General features: G+C 43.9%; 2 protein-coding genes across 3 annotated transcripts in view; one reads left to right on the top strand and one right to left on the bottom strand.

Moving 5' to 3' along the window:
• Nucleotides 1-3,239, bottom strand: part of LOC115577695 (7SK snRNA methylphosphate capping enzyme-like) — a 15,942-nt gene extending 12,703 nt beyond the window's left edge. Inside the window, exons 1-2 of the mRNA XM_030410602.1 lie at nucleotides 2,735-3,239; nucleotides 821-1,216 (exon numbers count right to left, since the gene is read on the bottom strand). Coding sequence (XP_030266462.1) covers nucleotides 821-1,182 — 362 coding nt within the window. The 5' untranslated portion in view covers nucleotides 1,183-1,216; nucleotides 2,735-3,239. The remainder of the gene's footprint in view (nucleotides 1-820; nucleotides 1,217-2,734) is intronic.
• Nucleotides 3,212-22,991, top strand: LOC115577696 (disks large homolog 4-like). Of its 2 annotated transcripts, XM_030410603.1 has the most exons (5): nucleotides 3,212-3,621; nucleotides 4,670-4,834; nucleotides 7,552-7,671; nucleotides 11,011-11,081; nucleotides 22,464-22,971. In XM_030410603.1, the coding sequence occupies exons 2-5, from the start codon at nucleotides 4,816-4,818 to the stop codon at nucleotides 22,728-22,730; spliced, it is 477 nt and encodes a 158-aa protein (XP_030266463.1). In that variant the 5' UTR covers nucleotides 3,212-3,621; nucleotides 4,670-4,815; the 3' UTR covers nucleotides 22,731-22,971. The 2 variants fall into 2 exon arrangements, 1 of the variants encoding a protein (XP_030266463.1); XR_003983247.1 differs by lacking the exons at nucleotides 3,212-3,621; nucleotides 4,670-4,834; nucleotides 7,552-7,671; nucleotides 11,011-11,081 and adding an exon at nucleotides 11,352-11,713 and having other exon boundaries at nucleotides 22,464-22,991.

The following is a 22,991-nucleotide window of genomic DNA, read 5'->3' as shown; positions in this document are numbered from 1 at the left end:
TACTGGGCGGTTACTGGGCGGTTACTGGACAGTTACTGAACAGTTACTGGGCGGTTACTGGGCAGTTACTGAACAGTTACTGGGCGGTTACTGGGCAGTTACTGGACAGTTACTGGGCGGTTACTGGGCGGTTACTGGACAGTTACTGAACAGTTACTGGGCGGTTACTGGGCAGTTACTGAACAGTTACTGGGCGGTTACTGGGCAGTTACTGAACAGTTACTGGGCGGTTACTGGGCAGTTACTGGACAGTTACTGGGCGGTTACTCGGCGGTTACTGGACAGTTACTGAACAGTTACTGGGCGGTTACTCGGCGGTTACTGGACAGTTACTGGGCAGATACTGGGCGGTTACTGGGCAGTTACTGAACAGTTACTGGGCGGTTACTGGGCGGTTACTGGACAGTTACTGAACAGTTACTGGGCGGTTACTGGGCAGTTACTGAACAGTTACTGGGCGGTTACTGGGCAGTTACTGAACAGTTACTGGGCGGTTACTGGAAAGTTACTGGACAGTTACTGGGCGGTTACTCGGCGGTTACTGGACAGTTACTGAACAGTTACTGGGCGGTTACTCGGCGGTTACTGGACAGTTACTGGACAGTTACTGGGCAGTTACTGGGCGGTTACTGGGCCGTTACTGAACTGGGCATCAACCAGCTACTATTTTTAATGAATCAAGTAAAGTGTCATCTTTAAAGAGCTGTTTGAATCTAAAAGTGTTTTTAATGAATAAATCTCCTGAATCGTCACGGCAGCAGATTTTATCACATGACTGAAGCTTAATCAATCAATCAATCAATTAAACATGGTGTCTCACTTGTTGATGTCTTCGTCCAAGAGCGAGTTGAGGTTCAGTGGGTCAAAGATGTTCCCACCCAGCAGGAAGTGGCTGGGCAGAACGGGCTCTGATTGGCTGTCACTGTTGGCGCGGCGCCGGCGCTTGGCCAGCCCCTTGAAGCCGACGCCCATGGAGTACCGCCTCTTTGCGATTCGCTGAGCTGGGACAGCGGGGGCGGTGAGGGGGGGCTGACCGTTGCCGGGTGGATGGAGGCCATTTTTTGGGCGAAGGGGGTGTGGCTTAACCAGCTGTGGCTGCTCTGATAGGCTGATGGTGGCGGGGAAGGCGGGGCTGATCTCACGAGGGAGGACAGTCTCTTTGTCCAATGACATCCTGATCATCTTCCACGTGGAGACAGATCAGCCAATCACAGACCTGCAGAGAGAGGGGCGGGGTCAGGAGGCACAGCCAATCAGATTCACCAGCTCATCACAACACAGAAGAGCTGAAACGATCAATTAACTCATTATCCAATCACAGAATTTCTGTTTTCTATCACAGGAGCGACTGTGACAGAATTCAACATCTCCATCAGACAACTCAGGAAGAATTAACATTAACAACAACAACAATAACAACATTAACAACAACAACATTAACAACATTAACACAACAACATGAACAACAGTCCTGAGGTGAGTATTATAGGGAGTCCTTGTGAGTTCTGTACGACACTTTAATTTAGTTCATGTTGGTGATTCGTCATGTTCCACTTCTTCTTCATGTGCTGATTTATGTTTCTATGATATAAAAATGTTGCCTGACTCCAAACTTCAGCTCAACATTCAGTGTGATTAACAGCTCAGTGACACTGTCTGGTTCAGCCTGTGACAGCAGATGAAGAGTCTGAGTTCATCTGAAGATGTCGCTCTTGATATTCACACTTTTTAGTTATTAGTCTAAAGAGCATTCTAATGGATACTGAAGATAAAGTTTCAGCCCTGCTGCTCACCAGACTGAATGTGCTCCATGTTTTTACATATGTGATCTTTTCTCCATCACCGATTCTGACACACGTCAAACTAGTGACTGTAAATATCTGAAATCATATCAAGTGTGATAAATAAATACATAAATAGATAAATAGTGCAGCAGCGACACACACACTGCTCTTCTCCTCAGCCATCATTTTAATGTTTGATATGTAAAGTTACAGTCCTGCTGTCGAACATTGTCTCATGTCGTAGCTTCACTTTCTTACATTTACCTTTTAATACAATTATATATACCTCAATATTTTCAATGTATTAGATGAAAATGAGACGTTCCAACATCATGACAGAACTACAGCAGCCTGAACGACCTGATCTGATGGTGGAGTTATTGGTTGGACCAGGTTTTATTGATCAGTTCACCTGCAGGTGCTTCACTGATTGATCGTTGTGGACTCAATGTGTTTCTGTACAAAGAGACATGAAACACACAGATTCACCATCACGACCCAACTCCATCAGACTGATGGTTTCATCACACTGGTTCTGAGATCCAAACCAAATCAATCAGTACGATCACTGATAACATGATCAATACAGCGGTAAGGTCCGTCACAGGCTGCACTGACTCAGGTATCAGTGTCACCTGTCCTCAGCTCACCCAGTGTTCAGGTGCTGTACTTCACTACATTACTCTGACAGCTTTAGTTACTTTATGTTCACAGTAATAACACAACCTGTCATCAATACATTAATATTGATTATAGGTGACAATCAAACTGATCAACTGTCGAGTCTTTGATCAGCTCCATGAGCTCATCAATGCATCAGTGACTACTACAGAGTAATAGATTACAGTTACAGTCCAAACAGTGAGTACTCTCATTACTTTGTGAGTACTTTTGTACTTCTACCAAAGTAAAGACTTATTAACGATCAATAATCGATCACTGATACTCACTCAGTGTGCAGTCCACCCGTCCGTCCAGACCTCCACCTCACAGTGTGTGTGTGTGTGTGTGTGTGTGTTGTTGCCAATATTATCCACACACACACATACATGGACCTGTTTATAACTCCCCCTCCCCCCTCTCTAGCCCCGCCCCTGGCGCCCTCTCCACCAATCACGGAGCGCCGTCATGAATAATTCAAACTGACCGAGTAACAAACTGGTAAACAGTTAGCTTCTCCAACTAGTCACGTCCGGCTAACATGCAGGAAGTAGCTAGCGTGGCGCTAACACACACACACACGTACACACACACACACCCTGAAGATAAACAACTAGCAGAACTCGCGCGAAAACACGCTGCATGCGTCAGAACGAGGTCCCGTGCGTGTGAGTGCGCGTGTCAGTGTGTGTGTGCGGCTCGATGCGTGATGACTTCATCCGACCCGTTAGCTTTTAGCCGCTGCTAGCTGCTAGCTGCTAACTGTTGGTGTCTTCTCACCGTGCTCCTACTCCAAGCCCGCGGTTTTATACTGCAGCCGCGGGGCCACGTGAGCGACGACACAGCCCGCCAATCACATGCCGAACTGCGGTCCCGCCTCTCCCGAGCTGCGGCCAATCAGACGGCCGCTCCAACCAGGCGGCGGTGTGATTGGTCGCCGCTCGGGGAGGCGGGAGAATGCTCGAGGAGAGAGGCGTCCTGAGCGGTGCCTGACGGGAAACACGAGCACGGTCCAAACTAAACTGTTAAAACAGAGAAAATAACAACATGTCGGGGAACATCGAGTGGCTGCGAGTCTCCACACGCTCTGTGAGAGAGTCCAACAAAGTTCTGACCCACAGCTGTGCTGTAGAGCCCGAACTCAGTGGTGCCACTGGGCCCTGAGCGCTGCCTGCAGGTACCACCGAACTCCTGCTGCTGTCTGTGTCTTCTGACAGGTTCTACCTGCCACACACCTGCACCTCACCTGTATCCATGCTCAGTGAACACGGAGTAACTGTTAGTGTTCATAGTAACTTAGAGTTATAAACTTGTAACGGATGAAGGACAACGTCAGCCTGAGAGGCAGCACCGAGGGCTTAAACACCATGCTGGTTAATCCATAAACAATAAGTAGGTTATTGATCCTCCTCACTCAGACTGATCACTGATCACTGCTGGTCACTGAACATGTCTGAACATCTACCCAGTGTTCAGCCTGAGAGGCAGCACCGAGGGCTTAAACACCATGATGGTTAATCCATAAACAATAAGTAGGTTATTGATCCTCCTCACTCAGACTGATCACTGATCACTGCTGGTCACTGGACATGTCTGAACATCTACCCAGTGTCTCAGTGAGCTGCAGACATCATCACCATCATCATCATCATCAGGTTATTGACTGTATTAATTATAATAGAGACTGCACCACACACACTTTGATTGATTGTATTAAATGATTGATCAAACCTCAGACATGTTTCCATCCAGAAGCCGGCAGTAAGTAACTTTAAATCAGAGCAAAATGTCTTCATCAGATCCTGATGAAAAATATGAGATTATTACTCGGAGTTGTTACGTTTGACACAATCTGTCTGTTTTCTACAGGTTCTAATCAGCTTCTGTTGTTTTAGACAAGTTTTAACTTTAACTTCCATAAACCACATTAAATACACATTAAATACACATAAAATACACATTAGCGACACTTAATGCTGAAGAGTTTTTAGTTGTTTTTTAGTGGATTCCATAGAAATATGAGCTCATTATTACATAATTTATTTATGTTATCTCTTATTTTTTCATCGCTTTATTGTTTTACTTTTATTATATTATTTACTTGTTGTTGTTGTTGTTGTTGTTGTTGTTGTTGTTATTATTATTATTATTATTATTATTATTATATTGATTCTCTACAATGTGAAAACAATGAACACAGCTGTCAATCATACTTTGACTGACAGCTTCTTCCGATCCTGCGGGCAGAACACAGCAGGAGGGCGGGGCAACAGGCGGCCATGGGAGAGGAGGGATTAGGACTTCATTACCCAGCATGCACCGCCAGTGTTTGTAAAATCCCTAAAGAGGATTTGTGTGGATCAGAGACGACATGCCGCTGAAGAGAGAAGGTGAGACATTTTATCAGCAACTATAACTCTCACACACACACACACTCTCACACACTCACACACACACACTCACACACACACACTCACACACACACACACTCTCTCACACACACTCTCACACACACACACTCTCACACTCTCACACACTCACACACTCACACACACACACACTGTTTGAGTAACAGTTGTTTGTGTGTGTGTGTGTCTGTGTGTGTGTGAGTGTGTGTGTGTCTTCTTCACTCCTCACTTTGTCTCGTCACCACTCATATTTACTCTGTGATGATGTCATCGTCTGACCTCTGACCTCTGACGGACGTCAACAGGACGAGGAAGCTGCTCGTTGTCAGTTCAGAGCGTTTGTTTGTTTGTTTGTTTGTTTGTTTGTCAGCAGCTTCAGCCCGACGCATCATGTGATTACAGACGATAACTGAAGTCTGATGAGCTGCAGTATGTGTGTGTGTGTGTTTGTGTGTGTGTGTGTGTGTGTGTGTGTGAGAGAGAGAGAGCGTTGACAGCAGCCAGTGATGTAGAAAATACTCTGAGGTCGTAAAGTTACTGTGTTATAAAGTTACTCTGGTAAAAGTGAAGTCACTCGTATGAAGAGTACTCGAGTAAAAGTATCAAAGTAACTGATATCAAAGCGCTGAAGTATGAAAAGTATCATTAAAAGTAAACTAAACTAATATTTACACTTGCTTTATGTCGTTTTAAAAGGGTGAAATAAATAAATTAAACATGCACTGATGCAGAAAGTAATCTGTAAAGTAACTAGTAACTAGGGATGCTCGATATCGGCTTTTCTGCCGATATCCGATATTCCGATATTGTCCAACTCTTAATTTCCGATACCGATATCACCCGATACCGATACATGCAGTCTTTTTACAACAAAACTGTTAGGTAACAACATAACAGATCTCCTATTGTGGAATTAACACACTATGCCTAATTATATTGTGATGCCCCACTGGATGTATACATAAATGCAACACGCCTTTCCAGATGTAAACACTGTCTGTGATAGTTCAGCCTTTTTCAGCACAAAGTCTTCATCTAGCCATCGTGCAGTCAAACTCAACATGCTAACCTGGTTAACGCTTTAAGACGCTTATCTGTAGTGAAGCTAACGGATACAGCACCAGAAGTTAGCTTCTCGACGTGGCTGTAAACAATACTGTACAACTCAGGTGAGCACTGGTCTGAGAAATACTTCTGACTGGTCATAACGCGGCTCCAGGAACTGCACAAGTTTGGTGAATCTGGCGTCTTGAACGATAGAAGAAGGCTGGTGATCCAGTGCGATACACTCCAGTTCACTCTTTAAGCGACAACTGTGGGGTTCTGTTCCGTGACGGCTGTTGCTTCTTTTCATCACTTTGCTGCACAAATACAGCGTGTAACTCTGCATGATTCTTCTTGAGGCGGGTGATCAAATTTACTTATAGGTGACACTTGGAAATAGTTCCAAACCACAGACGTCTCGTGCACCAGGCGAGCAAGCTTGTTAGCTACGGTTAGCAACCCACGAGTCTAGCAAATGTTGTTGTTGTTATATGTCATCAACTGCACGCCTGTAAACATGCTGCGTTCATGCAGGCTTGGAAATGCTGAAGCCTACAGAACAAACATCGGTTACAAAAAACCTGATACCGATAATTCCTGATATTACATTTTTAAGTCAACATCGTCCGATAATATCAGAGGACTGATATTATCGGACATCCCTACTAGTAACTAAAGTTACACATAAATGTAGTGGAGTCCAAGTAGAGTGCAGGTACTTCAGGACTGTACACAAGTACTCAAGTAAATGTACTTAGTTACATTCAATCTGTGTCAACAACCAGGAAATCAAACCTGTGACGTTGGTACAGTCAGGTCCAGCAGACTACAGCAGAGTCCAGTAGAGTCCTGTTGGGTCCAGTCAGGTCCAGCAGACTACAGCAGAGTCCAGTAGAGTCCTGTTGGGTCCAGTCAGGTACAGTCAGGTCCAGCAGACTACAGCAGAGTCCAGCAGAGTCCAGTTAGGTCCAGTCAGGTACAGTCAGGTCCAGCAGACTACAGCAGAGTCCAGTAGAGTCCTGTTGGGTCCAGTCAGGTCCAGCAGACTACAGCAGAGTCCAGTAGAGTCCAGTCAGGTCCAGTCAGGTCCAGCAGAGTCCAGCAGAGTCCAGTCAGGTCCAGTCAGGTCCAGCAGAGTCCAGCAGAGTCCAGTTAGGTCCAGTCAGGTCCAACAGAGTCCAGCAGAGTCCAGTCAGGTCCAGCAGAGTCCAGCAGAGTCCAGCAGAGTCCAGTCAGGTTCAGCAGACTACAGCAGAGTCCAGTAGAGTCCTGTTGGGTCCAGTCAGGTCCAGCAGAGTCCTGTTGGGTCCAGTGAGATCCAGGAGAGTCCAGCAGAGTTCAGTGGAGTCCTGTTGGGTCCAGTCAGGTCCAGCAGAGTCCAGTAGAGTCCAGGAGAGTCCAGCAGAGTCCTGTTGGGTCCAGTCAGGTCCAGCAGAGTCCAGCAGAGTCCTGTTGGGTCCAGTCAGGTCCAGCAGAGTCCAGTCAGGTCCAGTAGAGTCCAGTCAGGTCCAGGAGAGTCCAGCAGACTCCAGCAGAGTTCAGTAGAGTCCAGTCAGGTCCAGGAGAGTCCAGCAGACTCCAGCAGAGTTCAGTAGAGTCCAGTCAGGTCCAGTCAGGTCCAGCAGAGTCCAGTAACGCCTGTGTTGCCTCCTCAGATACTGAGCGTGCTCTGCAGGTGATGGAGGCCTGTCAGGCCGGAGCTGCTGAAGGGGTCAAAGGTCGCGCAGAGAAACTGCTCAACATCTTCCAGAGTGACCTGTTCCAGGCTCTGCTGGGTAACACACACACACACACACACACGGACACACACACACGGACACACACACACGGACACACACACACACACAAACACACACACGCACACACACACAGACGCAGACACAGACACTCCCTTACAGCCAATCACATGAGTGCCTCCCCACGAGGGGTATTGAACTGACACCATTACAGCGCGCAACAGATCTGGGAGTTTACCCATGGTTCATAGCGGTAGTCGGCTTTGCTCTTCCGGTTGAACTCTGTGTTTACGCTAGCGTAGCTGTCATGCTCGCTCTAAAAACCGGCTTTTAACACAAAGAAAGCGACAGAATGGACACAAATCGGAGGTGGATACACAGAATGGATGTTTTAATAAGTCGTGAGGACAGTTCTCACAGTGCCTCACCCGTCAGTTCTCACGGAGTGGGCAGATGACATGAAGCATTAGCCCGACGTTAGCTAACTTACATCGACATAGTTAATTATCTTATATTTTCTGAAGGTGTTGACGTCGGAGAATTACGTTGTTACAAAAGCACAGAAGCATACAACTACCTGCACAGTAACAAAATAGGGAAAGTACTGTTGAAGAAACACAGTGAGTTTATATTTCTGAAGGCAGCAGTAGCGCCCAGCCAGAGTGTCAATCAAGCTAAACATACAGCTGGATAATGCTGAAGGAAAGTGAAGTCATGGAGACAGGCGGCTGCTCGGACGTTGCCGGGTTAGGAAAGTCATGCAGCAGCTATTCTGTGGAAGATATTCATAAACCCAAATATTTATTTTAGTGTCAAAGCCGCGAGCCGCGCTAGTCTCCGTTCCTCCTTCCTCAGCATGTCGTGTAGGGCGCAGGGCACGGACAAGTTTGTCTCAGTGGTTGATGTACTACACAAGACGTTTCTGAAAAAAACCTTACATTTTCATTAATTGTTGTGGCAACCAACAACGGCACATGTTGTACCTGAGCTCATTTTAAAAACAATTTAGCATTTATGACATAACACTAGTTGTTTAGGGCTAGCTTAGCGGCAGCAGTCAGTCATGCAGTTGCAAGGCAACCGGACACAGAACACCGCCAGCGGAAGTAGTTATCTGTCATGGCCGCCCCCATAGGCTAGATCAGTTACACGCTGTAATGACGTTAGTTAAAACCCCTCGTGGGGAGGCACTCATGTGATTGGCTGTAAAGGAGAGAGACGTCTGATTGGCTGCAGACGACCCCCTTTAGAAAAAACACATTTGTGAATCGGAGTCGTGCTAGATGAGTCTCAAAAATCTGCACACAGATGCAGCGAGGTTTACAAATTAAAAGCACTGAGACAAATGTGCGTTTAACAATTCATATATCAATGTAACAACTTCCAAATATGTATTTGGTGAAAATTGCAAATAACTGACGATTTGTACATTTGTGAATTTTTATTGCACATATTTAAAACAAGAAATATTTGTGTGCGCATCACAAATATGTTTACAAATCTGATTTTTATGTGTGAATTTCCTTTTTACTTATATATGGATTGAAGCATATTTGTGTTTGCATTGAAAATGCACTTGTGTATCGAGTCATATATAATCACAACTCCCCAAACACATTTGTGAGTCCTTTTTCGTGCATTTATCCATTATGAGACTGTTCTGGCTCCGTGCAGACGGACACATTAAAGTCTTCACTGTGGAGACGTTTGGTTATTAAGCTCCTGTTGAGACAAACGAGAAGGTTTTCTGAGGCGCTGCAGGTCTGGAGCCTCCACTCGGTCCTAATCTGGTGTTAATGTGTCATCAGAGTGACATCACTGACACGTCACTGCGCTGTGATTGGACAGATCCTGACCACGTGTGAAGGATTAGTGTGTGTGTGTGTGTGTGTGTTGTTAACTCTTTACACTGATCTGTTTGCTGCTCTGAGCAGAAAAGACAAAACAAAGCGACCGAGTTCAGATCTGAATGTGACCGTGTGGATTTAAAGGTTATTAAATCTGCTCAGATTAAATCAGCAGGATTCAGCTACACACATGTATTCAGGTGTGTGTGTGCAGTAAGTACACACAGTGTACAGCGAGGTGATCAATGTGAGCTCAGAGTTATTGATCACTACATGTGGGGCTCCGTGTTCAGCCTGCTGTTGATCTTCTGTGTGTTTCTATGCAGACGATACGTTCCTCTATGTTTCTGTGGCGACAGTTTAAAATAACTTCTGGTTGGATTTTAACAAACTGTCTCTGACTTTAAGACTCAACTGTGCAGAGATGCAGCCAGGCAGAGTTTTACAGGCAACACTCATTATCAACATAGATGATCAATAACTTTCAATCAATATGCTGGCGCTGTAAAGAGAGCTTTAAAATTTGATTTGATTTGTTTTGAAATGTTTCTGTCTTTTAATGTAACTTGTGTGCACCTGTAAAGCACTTTGAGTTGTCTTGTGTCTGAATTGTGCCGTACAAATAAACTATAAATCAACAACAGCTCAAACTCAACTGCTGCATTTAGTACAGAAATACTCTGACACGCTCTACTTCTACTACATTACATTTATCTCATCTCTTATCTTTAGTTACTTTAGTTACTAGTTACTTTACAAGTAAAGATGTTTACACACAAACATGAGAAGAGTTTATAAAATCTGATGTTTGTTATAAATCAATCAGTTTATACAAGAACATCTGAAACCATCAGTCCATTATTCAATAAGTAGACTGGAGTGATGGAATGTAACTAAGTACATTTACTCAAGTATCTGAAGTAAACTTAACTATTACTTGTTCTTAACGCTGATGAATATCAGAATGATTGTTTTTATCTGATTGATGATGAAATAAATTGATTTAAAAATGAGTTACTTTGGCTCTGATGCAGCATGTAATCTGTAAAGTAACTAGTAACTAATGTTATCACATAAATGTGGTGGAGTAAAAAGTACAACGCTCGTCTTCAGAATGTGTTGGAGTGGAAGTGTGAAGTAACAGGAAATGGAAATACTCAAGGAAGTACCCTTAAAGTTAACCATGTTACTTGAGTAAATGTACTTAGTTACATTCCATCACTCCAGTCTACTTACTGATTGATGGACTGATGGTTTCAGCTGCACGTCAGACTCGAGTCTGTAACTAAAGTAACTAAATTAACTAAAGTAACTAAAGTAACTAAAGCTGTTAGGTAAATGTAATGGAGTGACATGTAGAGTAGAAGTACTTCACAGTGTTCAGACTGCATTAGCTGAGTATATATACTTCAGGACCTCCCATCAGTGGAAGGAGCGCTGTGATTGGTCAGAACATCACGCACACACACACACACACACACACACACACATATATATATCTGACTGTGTGTGTGTGTGTGTGTGTGTGCAGACATACAGGAGTTCTACGAGCTGACGGTTTGTGAGAACCAGACACCGAGCCGACCACACACACCTGGACAGGTACGAACACACACACACACACACACACCTGGACAGGTACGAACACACACACACACACACACCTGGACAGGTACGAACACACACACACACACACACACACACACACACTCTCTCTCTCTCTCTCTCTAATCCACATGGCAACACCCATCACTGTTACCTAGCAACAGCTGCAGCAGCATTACCGGGGCAACAGCTGCATAACACCATGGCAACAGGAGCCCTGCCCCCACCTCCTCTCTCTCTCTCTCTCCCTCTCTCTTTATGTCTCTCTCTCTCTTTATGTCTCTCTCTCCACCTCCGTCCCCCGATAAAAAAAAACACACCAGTCTTCTTCATCTGTCTTGCTCACCCTCCTCTCACTCTCTCTCTCCCTCTCTCTCTCGCTCGCTCGCCCGCTCAATGCTGACAGACGGAGAGATAGAAGAGGCGAGCGAGTGAGCGAACGACAGACGAACGAGTGAGGGAGAGAGAGAGAGAGAGAGAGAGGGAGAGGGGGGAGGGCGACAAAGAGAGAGAGAGAGAGAGAGCATGAGTGTGTGAGTGTGTGTGGAAATGTGTGTGTGTGAGTGTGTGTGTGTGTGAGTGTGTGTGTGTGTGTGGATATGGACTGCCTCTGCATTGTCACCACCAAGGTAAGAGCAGACCGCCCGCATGGATCCACTAACACATACACACACACACACACACACACACACACACACCATCGTTAACCATGTGTGTGTTTGTGTGTGTGTTCTCATAAACCATCAAAGCCGGTGTTCGTGTGTGTGTTTTATGCTTCCGTCATGTTTTGATTACTCTCTCTCTCTTCACGTGTGTGTGTGTGTGTGTGTGTGTGTGTGTGTGTGTGTGTGTGAGGTTAGCGTGGCCACATTAGCGTGTATGTGAGTCGAGGTTAGCAGTGGTTAGCAGTGGTTAGCAGTTAGCGTGGCGGGGACATGTGAGGCAGCAGGACGTGGTGTCATGCGATGTTAATGTGAACACAGATCAATAAGTGACGGCTGTGATCGGGTATTGATCAGGTCGATCTCCAGCAGAGGAGCAACAGGTCGAGCGGCGCCTCGTCAGTAAAGTGCAGCGTCACTCTGATCAACATGTCCTCACACCTGGACCTCTGAACCGGTCCACTGTCAGCAACATGTTGGCGTCCAGTGACAGATGACCCAGACGTTCATAACACAGTCACAGTCTTGTTCTGGTTCTGGTTCTGGTTCAGATACCGACAATAACTCTGTGACTTCAGTCTCAGTCGTACCATCACGTAGGTAACTGAAGTCACGTTACGTACGTACTTGTCGTGTGTCAACACTTCTGTCTCCGTCACATCACTTCCTCCGTTGCTGCAGTGATAATCTCTAAGGCCACTAGAGGTCGCCACCCAACCACAGAGATCAATATGAGTCACAATGAGCTGCCACGACACGGCGACTCTGTGGCGATCATCTGTAAAAACATCACAAACATCCTGCCGTCAAAATGTTTAAAGGAAGGAGAAAACTCAGCTCCATCTCAATGAATTTTGTTCAGTGTGAATCAGGTTTAACCCACGAGGAGTCAGGGAGCCTCTCTGACTCCACTGTGTCAATACCAAATGTTACCGTATCAATAACTTGTCCAGCCCAGCTCATCGTTGTCCTCTCAGGAAGTCACAGTACTGAACTTTGTGATGACAGGAAGGGAACAGCTTTAAGTGAGGCAGAGCGTCAGGACTTAGAGTTGACTGGAGGGAGATGGATCCAAACATTTCCTGTGTTTGTTCTCTTTGTTCTAGCTCAGTCTGAGCACAAGATGTGTTAGCTTAGCTTTTTAAGACAGTAAAGTTGACATTGAGAAAAACATGACAAGATAATAACCTTACAATGCGTTGTTCACAGAAGGAATCGTGGTTACGATCTTCAGACATTTTGACTGATTCTACAAAAGAGTCATTACACTCGCTGCTGCACAAGCGTTTAATATCTGAAACATTTACTGACAATCTCTGTACGGCACTTTGAGTTACTCCTCTGTATGAAAAGCGCCATACAAATAAAGATTGATTTGATTTGACACAAAAGCTTGTTTTAATCAGTGAACACCGCAAACTGTTTCTTATTTGGTCCAGTAGTTACTGGTGTTGTAGCTCTGGTTTGGACCAATATTTACTGGTGTTGTCGCTCCAGTTTGGTCCAATATTTACTGGTGTTATAGCTCTGGTTAGGTCCAATATTTACTGGTGTTGTAGCTCCAGTTTGGTCCAATATTTACTGGTGTTGTAGCTCTGGTTTGGACCAATATTTACTGGTGTTGTAGCTCCAGTTTGGTCCTATATTTACTGATGTTGTAGGTCTGGTTTGGTCCAATATATACTGGTGTTGTAGCTCTGGTTCGGCCCTATATTTACTGGTGTTGTAGCTCCAGTTTGGTCCAATATTTACTGGTGTTATAGCTCTGGTTTGGACCAATATTTACTGGTGTTGTCGCTCCAGTTTGGTCCAATATTTACTGGTGTTATAGCTCTGGTTAGGTCCAATATTTACTGGTGTTGTAGCTCCAGTTTGGTCCAATATTTACTGGTGTTGTAGCTCTGGTTCGGCCCTATATTTACTGGTGTTGGAGCTCTGGTTTGGTCCTATATTTACTGGTGTTGTAGCTCTGGTTAGGTCCTATATTTACTGGTGTTGTAGCTCTGGTTTGGTCCAATATTTACTGGTGTTGTAGCTCTGGTTTGGACCTATATTTACTGGTGTTGTAGCTCTGGTTTGGTCCAATATTTACTGGTGTTGTAGCTCTGGTTTGGTCCGATATTTACTGGTGTTGTAGCTCTGATTTCTTCTAATATAAACTGGTGTTGTAGCTCCGGGTTGGTCCAATATTTCCTGGTGTTGTAGCTCTGATTTCTTCCAATATAAACTGGTGTTATAGCTCCGGGGTGGTCCAATATTTACTGATTTTGTAGCTCTGGTTAGGTCCAATATAAACTGGTGTTGTAGCTCCGGGTTGGTCCAATATTTACTAGTGTTGTAGCTCCGCTTTGGTCCAATATTACTGGTGTTGTAGCTCTGGTTTCGCCCTATGTTTATTGGTGTTGTAGCTCGGGTTTGGGCCACTATTGTTTTAACTCTGGTTTGGTCCAATATTAATTGGTGTTGTAACTCTGGTTTGGTCCAGTATTGGTTTAGCTCTGGTTTGGTCCAATATTTACTGGTGTTGTAGCTCTGGTTTGGTCCTATATTTACTGGTGTTGTAGCTCCAGTTTGGTCCAATATTTACTGGTGTTGTAGCTCCGCTTTGGTCCAATATTTACTGGTGTTGTAGCTCTGGTTAGGTCCAATATACTTGTGTTGTAGCTCTGATTTCTTCCAATATAAACTGGTGTTGTAACTCCGGTTTAGTCCAATATTTCCTGGTGTTGTAGCTTCGCTTTGGTCCAATATTTCCTGGTGTTGTAATTCCATTTTGGTCCAATATTTACTGGTGTTGTAACTCCGTTTTGGTCCAATATTTAATGGTGTTGCACTTGTTTGGTCCAGAATTGACTGGTGTTGTAGCTCTGGTTTGGTCCAGTATTTACTGGTGTTGTAGCTCTGGTTAGGTCCAATATACTGGTGATGTAGCTCTGATTTCTTCCAACATAAACTGGTGTTGTAGATCCAGTTTGGTCCAATATTTACTGGTGTTATAGCTCCGGTTTAGTCCAATATTTCCTGGTGTTGTTGCTCCGCTTTGGTCCAATATTTACTGATGTTGTAGCTCTGGTTTTGTCCAATATTTAATGGTGTTCAGGGTTTCCTCTACATGTAATTGACCATGGCGCACCGCCACGGCAAAATAAAAGCCGCCACACCTTAAAAATTCAGGCATAAATAAATCCACCGTTAGAGAAAGGAAATATTTTACCATTGTCTTCCACCGCAGTCTTTGACGTTAACTAGCATGTTGGATATTTAGCTAGATAATTAGCTAGAGGATTAAAATGGTCACTTAGACTCCGACTTTAGCACAATTTACATACCGTACCCGAGCCAACCCGCTATCAATTGATACCAACGCCAGAAGACAAATTGGACGGACGCAATTTTTAAAAGTGAAAGTAAGACAGCGTGGGGAATGGGAGTTCTGGGAGGGCGCAAGCACGCATGAATGAGCTCATATGAAAGATAAATGCTTATCATTTGTGTCGCTAATGATGACTGATGATAAGTGACGCCTTGAAAATGGCAATCGTAAAACCCTACCCGCCTCTCCAGGCGTCCGACCCGATCCGCATCTGTGTCCGACACAGTACATTATTTTTCACTTTTTTTTTTTTTTCACTTTTTCACTCCTCTCTTGAAAACAAATAATAAAAATAGTATTTCTTTACAATGTTAGAGTTCATGATTGCTGTGGGAGAGCATTATAACCAGAGAAAAAAAATTAAATTCCCTAAGTAGCCTATGACATAGTGCCCCCCCAGCGCCACAGTCTCAGAAAATTATAAGGGGAAACACTGGTGTTGTTGCACTTCTTTGGTCCAATATTTACTGGTGTTGTAGCTCGGATTTGGTCCAGTATTGTTTTAGCTCTGGTTTGGTTCAATATTTACTGGTGTTGTAGCTCTGGTTAGGCCCAATATTTACTGGTGTTGTAGCTCTGGTTAGGCCCAATATTTACTGGTGTTGTAGCTCTGGTTAGGTCCAATACCTACTGGTGTTATAGCTCCGGGTTGGTCCAATATTTACTGGTGTTGTAGCTCTGGTTTGGTCCTATATTTACTGATGTTATAGCTCTGGTTTGGCCCTATATTTATTGATGTTGTAACTCTGGTTTGGTCCAATATTTATTGGTGTTGTAGCTCTGGTTTGGCCCTATATTTATTGGTGATGTAGCTCTGGTTAGGCCCAATATTTACTGGTGTTGTAGCTCTGGTTAGGTCCAATATTTACTGGTGTTGTAGCTCTGGTTTGGACCTATATTTATTGGTGTTGTCGCTCTGGTTTGGCACTATATTTATTGGTGTTGTAGCACTGGTTTGGTCCAGTATTGTTTTAGCTCTGGTTTGGTCCAATATTTACTGATGTTGTAGCTCTGGTTAGGCCCAATATTTACTGGTGTTGTAGCTCCGGGTTGGTCCAATATTTACTGGTTTTGTAGCTCTGGTTTGGTCCTATATTTACTGATGTTTTAGATCTGGTTTGGCCCTATATGTATTGATGTTGTAACTCTTGTTTGGTCCAATATTTACTGATGTTGTAGCTCTGGTTAGGTCCAATATTTACTGGTGTTGTAGCTCCGGGTTGGTCCAATATTTACTGGTGTTGTAGCTCTGGTTAGGTCCAATATTTACTGGTGTTGTAGCTCCGGGTTGGTCCAATATTTACTGGTGTTGTAGCTCCGGGTTGGTCCAATATTTACTGGTGTTGTAGCTCCGGTTTGGACCTATATTTACTGGTGTTGCAGCTCTGGTTTGGTACAATATTTATTGGTGTTGCAGCTCTGGTTTGGCCCTATATTTACTGGTGTTGTAGCTCCGGGTTGGTCCAATATTTACTGGTGTTGTAGCTCCGGTTTGGACCTATATTTACTGGTGTTGCAGCTCTGGTTTGGTACAATATTTATTGGTGTTGCAGCTCTGGTTTGGCCCTATATTTACTGGTGTTGTAGGTCCGGTTTGGCCCTGTATTTATTGGTGTTGTAGCTCTGGTTTGGCCCTGTATTTATTGGTGTTGTAGCTCTGGTTTGGTCCAGTATTGTTTTAGCTCTGGTTTGGTCCAATATTTACTGGTGTTGTAGCTCTGGTTTGGTCTAATACTTACTGGTGTTGTAGCTCTGGTTAGGTCCAATATTTACTGATGTTGTAACTCTGGTTTGTTCCAATTTTTACTGATGTTGTAGCTCTGGTTAGGTCCAATATTTACTGGTGTTGTAGCTCCGGGTTGGTCCAATATTTCCTGGTGTTGTAGCTCTGGTGTGGTCCTATATTTACTGTTGTTGTAGCCTTGGTTTGGTCCTATATTTACTGGTGTTGTAGCTCTGGTTAGGTCCAATATTTACTGGTGTTGTAGCTCCGGGTAGGTCCAATATTTACTGGTGTTGTAGCTCTGATTTGGTCCAATATTTACTGATGTTGTAGCTCTGGTTTGATCCTATATTTACTGATGTTGTAGCTCTGGTTTGGCCCTATATTTACTGGTGTTGTAGCTCTGGTTAGGTCCAATATTTACTGGTGTTGTAGCTCTGGTTTGGCCCTATATTTATTGATGTTGTAACTCTGGTTTGGTCCAATATTTACTGATGTTGTAGCTCTGGTTAGGTCCAATATTTACTGGTGTTGTAGCTCCGGGTTGGACCAACATTTACTGGTGTTGTAGCTCCGGGTTGGTCCAATATTTACTGGTGTTGTAGCTCTGGTTTGGTCCAATATTTACTGGTGTTGTAGCTCTGGTTTGGCCCTATTTTTATTGATGTTGTAACTCTGGTTTGGTCCAATATTTACTGATGTTGTAGCTCTGGTTAGGTCCAATATTTACTGGTGTTGTAGCTCCGGGTTGGTCCAATATTTACTGGTGTTGTAGCTCCGGTTTGGACCTATATTAACTGGTGTTGCAGCTCTGGTTTGGTACAATATTTATTGGTGTTGCAGCTCTGGTTTGGTCCTATATTTACTGGTGTTGTAGCTCCGGGTTGGTCCAATATTTACTGGTGTTGTAGCTCCGGTTTGGACCTATATTTACTGGTGTTGCAGCTCTGGTTTGGTACAATATTTATTGGTGTTGCAGCTCTGGTTTGGCCCTATATTTACTGGTGTTGTAGCTCTGGTTTGGCCCTGTATTTATTGGTGTTGTAGCTCTGGTTTGGTCCAGTATTGTTTTAGCTCTGGTTTGGTCCAATATTTACTGGTGTTGTAGGTCCGGTTTGGCCCTATATTTACTGGTGTTGTAGATCTGGTTTGGCCCTGTATTTATTGGTGTTGTAGCTCTGGTTTGGTCCAGTATTGTTTTAGCTCTGGTTTGGTCCAATATTTACTGGTGTTGTAACTCTGGTTTGGTCTTATATTTATTGATGTTGTAGCTCTGGTTAGGCCCAATATTTACTGGTGTTGTAGCTGTGGTTTGTTCGAACATTTTCTGGTGTTGTAGCTCTGGTTAAGTCCAATATTTACTGATGTTGTAGGTCCGGGTTGTTCCAATATTTACTGGTGTTGTAGCTCTGGTTTCGCCCTATATTTATCGATGTTGTCGCTCTGGTTTGGCACTATATTTATTGGTGTTGTAGCACTGGTTTGGTCCAGTATTGTTTCAGCTCTGGTTTGGTCCAATATTTACTGATGTTGTAGCTCTGGTTTGGCCCAATATTTATTGGTGTTGTAGCTCTGGTTTGGTCCAGTATTGTTTCAGCTCTGGTTTGGTCCAATATTTACTGGTGTTGTAGCTCTGGTTTGGTCCAGTATTGTTTCAGCTCTGGTTTGGTCCAATATTTACTGGTGTTGTAGCTCTGGTTTGGCCCAATATTTATTGGTGTTGTAGCTCTGGTTTGGTCCAGTATTGTTTCAGCTCTGGTTTGGTCCAATATGTACCGGTGTTGTAACTCTGGTGTGGTCTTATATTTATTGATGTTGTAGCTCTGGTTAGGCCCAATATTTACTGGTGTTGTAGCTCTGGTTTGGTCGAACATTTTCTGGTGTTGTAGCTCTGGTTAGGTCCAATATTTACTGGTGTTGTAGCTCCGGGTTGGTCCAACATTTACTGGTGTTGTAGCTCAGGGTTGGTCCAATATTTACTGGTGTTGTAGCTCTGGTTTGTTCCAATATTTACTGGTGTTGTAGCTCTGGTTTGGCCCTATATTTATTGATGTTGTAACTCTGGTTTGGTCCAATATTTACTGATGTTGTAGCTCTGGTTAGGTCCAATATTTACTGGTGTTGTAGCTCCGGGTTGGTCCAACATTTACTGGTGTTGTAGCTCCGGGTTGGTCCGATATTTACTGGTGTAGTAGCTCTGGTTTGGTCCAATAGTTACTGATGTTGTAGCTCTGGTTAGGTCCAATATTTACTGGTGTTGTAGCTCCGGGTTGGTCCAATATTTACTGGTGTTGTAGCTCCGGGTTGGTCCAATATTTACTGGTGTTGTAGCTCCGGGTTGGTCCAATATTTACTGGTGTTGTAGCTCCGGGTTGGTCCAATATTTACTGGTGTTGTAGCTCTGGTTTGGTCCTATATTTACTGATGTTGTAGCTTTGGTTTGGTCGAATATTTTCTGGTGTTGTAGCTCTGGTTAGGTCCTATATTTACTGATGTTGTAGCTTTGGTTTGGTCGAATATTTCTGGTGTTGTAGCTCTGGTTTGGTCCAATATTTACTGGTGTTGTAGCTCTGGGTTGGTCCAATATTTACTGGTGTTGTAGCTCTGGTTTGGTCCAGTATTTACTGGTGTTGTAGCTCTGGTTAGGTCCTATATTTACTGATGTTGTAGCTTTGGTTTGGTCGAATATTTTCTGGTGTTGTAGCTCTGGTTTGGTCCAATATTTACTGGTGTTGTAGCTCTGGGTTGGTCCAATATTTACTGGTGTTGTAGCTCTGGTTTGGTCCAATATTTACTGGTGTTGTAGCTCTGGGTTGGTCCAATATTTACTGGTGTTGTAGCTCTGGTTTGGTCCAATATTTACTGGTGTTGTAGCTCTGGGTTGGTCCAATATTTACTGGTGTTGTAGCTCTGGTTTGGTCCTACATTTACTGATGTTGTAGCTTTGGTTTGGTCGAATATTTTCTGGTGTTGTAGCTCTGGTTAGGTCCTATATTTACTGATGTTGTAGCTTTGGTTTGGTCGAATATTTTCTGGTGTTGCAGCTCTGGTTTGGTCCAATATTTACTGGTGTTGTAGCTCTGGGTTGGTCCAATATTTACTGGTGTTGTAGCTCTGGGTTGGTCCAATATTTACTGGTGTTGTAGCTCTGCTTTGGTCCAATATTTACTGGTGTTGTAGCTCCGGGTTGGTCCAATATTTACTGGTGTTGTAGCTGCGGTTTGGACCTATATTTACTGGTGTTGCAGCTCTGGTTTGATACAATATTTATTGGTGTTGTAGCTCTGGTTTGGCCCTATATTTACTGTTGTTGTAGCTCCGGTCTTGCCCTACATTTATCATGCTGTAGCTCTGGTTTGGCCCTACATTTTTTGTGTTGTAGCTCTGGTTAGGCCCTATATTTACTGGTGTTGTAGGTCTGGTTTGGCCCTATATTTACTGGTGTTGTAGCTCTGGTTTGGCCCTACATTTATTGTGTTGTAGCTCTGGTTTGGTCCTATATTTACTGGTGTTGTAGGTCTGGTTTTGTCCTATATTTACTGATGTTGTAGCTCTGGTTAGGTCCAATAATAATTGGTTTTGTAGCTCTGGTTTGGTCCAGTATTTTTTCTTGTTTCAAATCTGGTTTGGTCCAGTATTGTTCCTTGTTTTTGCTCTGGTTCGGTGATATGATTCCTGGAGTTGAAGCCCCAGTTTTGTTCGACATTGTTTGGATTTTCTTTTCTCCAGCATCTTCCTTCATTTTCTGCTGTGGTATTTGTCTATTTCCTCCACAGAGAGATGGATGTGTTGGATCATAAATAGCTTCTACTATCTTTAGTCACATCAGGGCTGCTAATGGATACACACAGACACACACACACACACACACACACACACACACACACACACATAGAAGTAATGTTGTGTATTCAGTCCAAGACGTCAGCTCCACTCACTCTTGATTGGTCGTATATTTAGTTGTTTCAATTGGCATATGAGGAGTTTTCACACTCTGTTAGTAAATTTTGAGTATTTGAGTGAGTTACTTGATGCTGATGTCAGACAACAACAACCTTTACAATCTGAGGATGACTACAGTGTGTTGAACACTGTGTTAAACAGTAGATACATGAGGGTGAGCACAGTGTGTTGAACAGTGTGTTGAACAGAAGATACCTACATGTGGCCCACACACACTCCACTCTACTCTTCACACGCTGTCAGACAGAAACACACGTGTTAACACTGCGTGTGATCAACAGCTGACAGATTTACAGCACCAGTCAACACAGAGAGGTTTCTATAGAAACTGATCTGACGTCAGAAACCTCTCTGAGATGTCAGAGGTCAACTCACTCATCTTTCTACTTCATGTCTTTTGTCTGTGTTGAATCATTGGTGTGTGTGTGTTTGTGTGTGTGTGTGTGTGTGTGCGTGCATGTGTGTATCATATAGACACCAGTGATCTGTGAGAGTTTCTTTCAACTGGTTTGTGTTGGTGTGGAACTGGTTTACACTGGACTGACCTCCAGGTGTTTCCTGGTGTTTCCAGGTGCTGGGGAGTTCTACTGTTTCTGTCTGGGTTACTCGCTGATGATGTCACTTGTATATCACCTGGGAGACGAACCTGTAAATACACAACAGAAGAAGAATGACGAGTAAAAAGATTGAGTCTGTCTGTCTGTCTGTCTGTCTGTCTGTCTGGCTCCTCCTCTGTCCGGTGATGTCAGTTGCCGGGCAACAGAGCCTCTCAGGGCCTTCTTGTTACTATGGTAACCACATCACCATCTCTGCCTCTCTCGCTCCATCTTTCTCGTCCCATGTGGAGGAGGTTTGAATTGAAATGAGTCTTTAGGTCACCTTGATGTATGTGTGTGTGTGTGTGTGGTGTGTGTGTGAGGGGAGAGAAAGTATGATGTCATGGATTAATAACCAATCAGATCAGTCGTAACTCTTTAACTGTGACAGTGAAAATATTCAGCAGATTGACAAAAGTAAGTGGGCAGTGTTGTGGCCTGTTTGTTCCTCTGTTCTGATAAATGATGTCTGATATTCATAATTATTGTTCTCCCAGCATTTAAACCCTGAAACCCTTAATAATGATTTATAACTAATGGATTAATTAATGGACAATCATATATTAAGGTGTAATGAATCTGCTCCACCTCTCCAACCCCAGAATGTTTGATAAGGAAGAGAAAACCTTTAAAACCACTGGGCAGTCTCTGAGGTTGTAGCGTTCCTGAGTTCACTGAGGAGGTTCTAGAGGTTCTAGAGGTTCTTACAGATATTCTTGAGATCCTCAAAGATGTTGTATAGATTAGTGAGGAGGCTCTATAGATCAGTGAGGAGGTTCTAAGAGGTCCATGAGGAGGTTGTAGACGTTCTAAAGGCGGGCCCAAAGGATCTTGAGAAGGTTTCAGATACTAGCAACATTGCGTAGTGTCAGCAGCTGCTGATCAGTGAGAAGGTTCTAACAAAGGTTCCACACGTCCACATGTCTGTAGAACACTTGAGTATTTGGTATCTGGTATCAGCAGAGCAGGCAGTCCTCAGAGATGCTAATGTTGACATGCATCGTCTATGGTGCTATGGCTAACAGCTAAAGCTAACAGCTGATGTCATCTGTGTCTCTGCAGAAGTATCGTTACCAAGACGATGAGACTCCGCCTATCGACCCCAGCCCCGGTCACATGACCCACGGACGCAGCACCGAACTGAGCCACGCACACCTGGACGGATACACACACCCTGCCGCACTCACCGTACGCACACACACACACACACACACACACACACACACACACACACTACAATTATCAGAATTCTACAATATGGAAAGACGGTTTGTTGAGTGTTCTGAGGAGGTTCCACAGCCTTTAAGAGGTTCTAGTGTTTTTCAGTAGGTTGCAATGGTCACTGAGGACGAGGGTTCCCTCAGGAGGTTCAGCAGAAATTATCCGTCATACCAGTTTACCAGTCTGAGATTAGATTTAGTCCTTCATTTCACCACCAGGTGGCAGCAAACTACAGTGTGTGTGTGTGTGTGTGTGTTTATGTGTGTGTGTGTGTGTGTGTGTGTGTTTATGTGTGTGTGTGTGTGTGTGAGGATGTTATAGAAACTGTGATACCTGTTCAAAAAACAAACTCTTATAATAAAAATCCTG

The sequence above is a fragment of the Sparus aurata genome, unplaced genomic scaffold (assembly GCF_900880675.1).
Source record: "Sparus aurata unplaced genomic scaffold, fSpaAur1.1, whole genome shotgun sequence".
Lineage (NCBI taxonomy): Eukaryota > Metazoa > Chordata > Actinopteri > Spariformes > Sparidae > Sparus > Sparus aurata.
The sequence above is the reverse complement of the archived record's forward strand: the minus strand, read 5'-3'. Positions and strand labels throughout refer to the sequence as shown.

Excerpts from the sequence above, each read along its gene's own strand:
- LOC115577696 (XM_030410603.1), top strand. Across the intron at positions 7,672-11,010 it reads CCTGTTCCAGGCTCTGCTGG|ACATACAGGAGTTCTACGAG; the intron begins GTAACACACACA and ends GTGTGTGTGCAG. Across the intron at positions 11,082-22,463 it reads GACCACACACACCTGGACAG|AAGTATCGTTACCAAGACGA; the intron begins GTACGAACACAC and ends GTGTCTCTGCAG.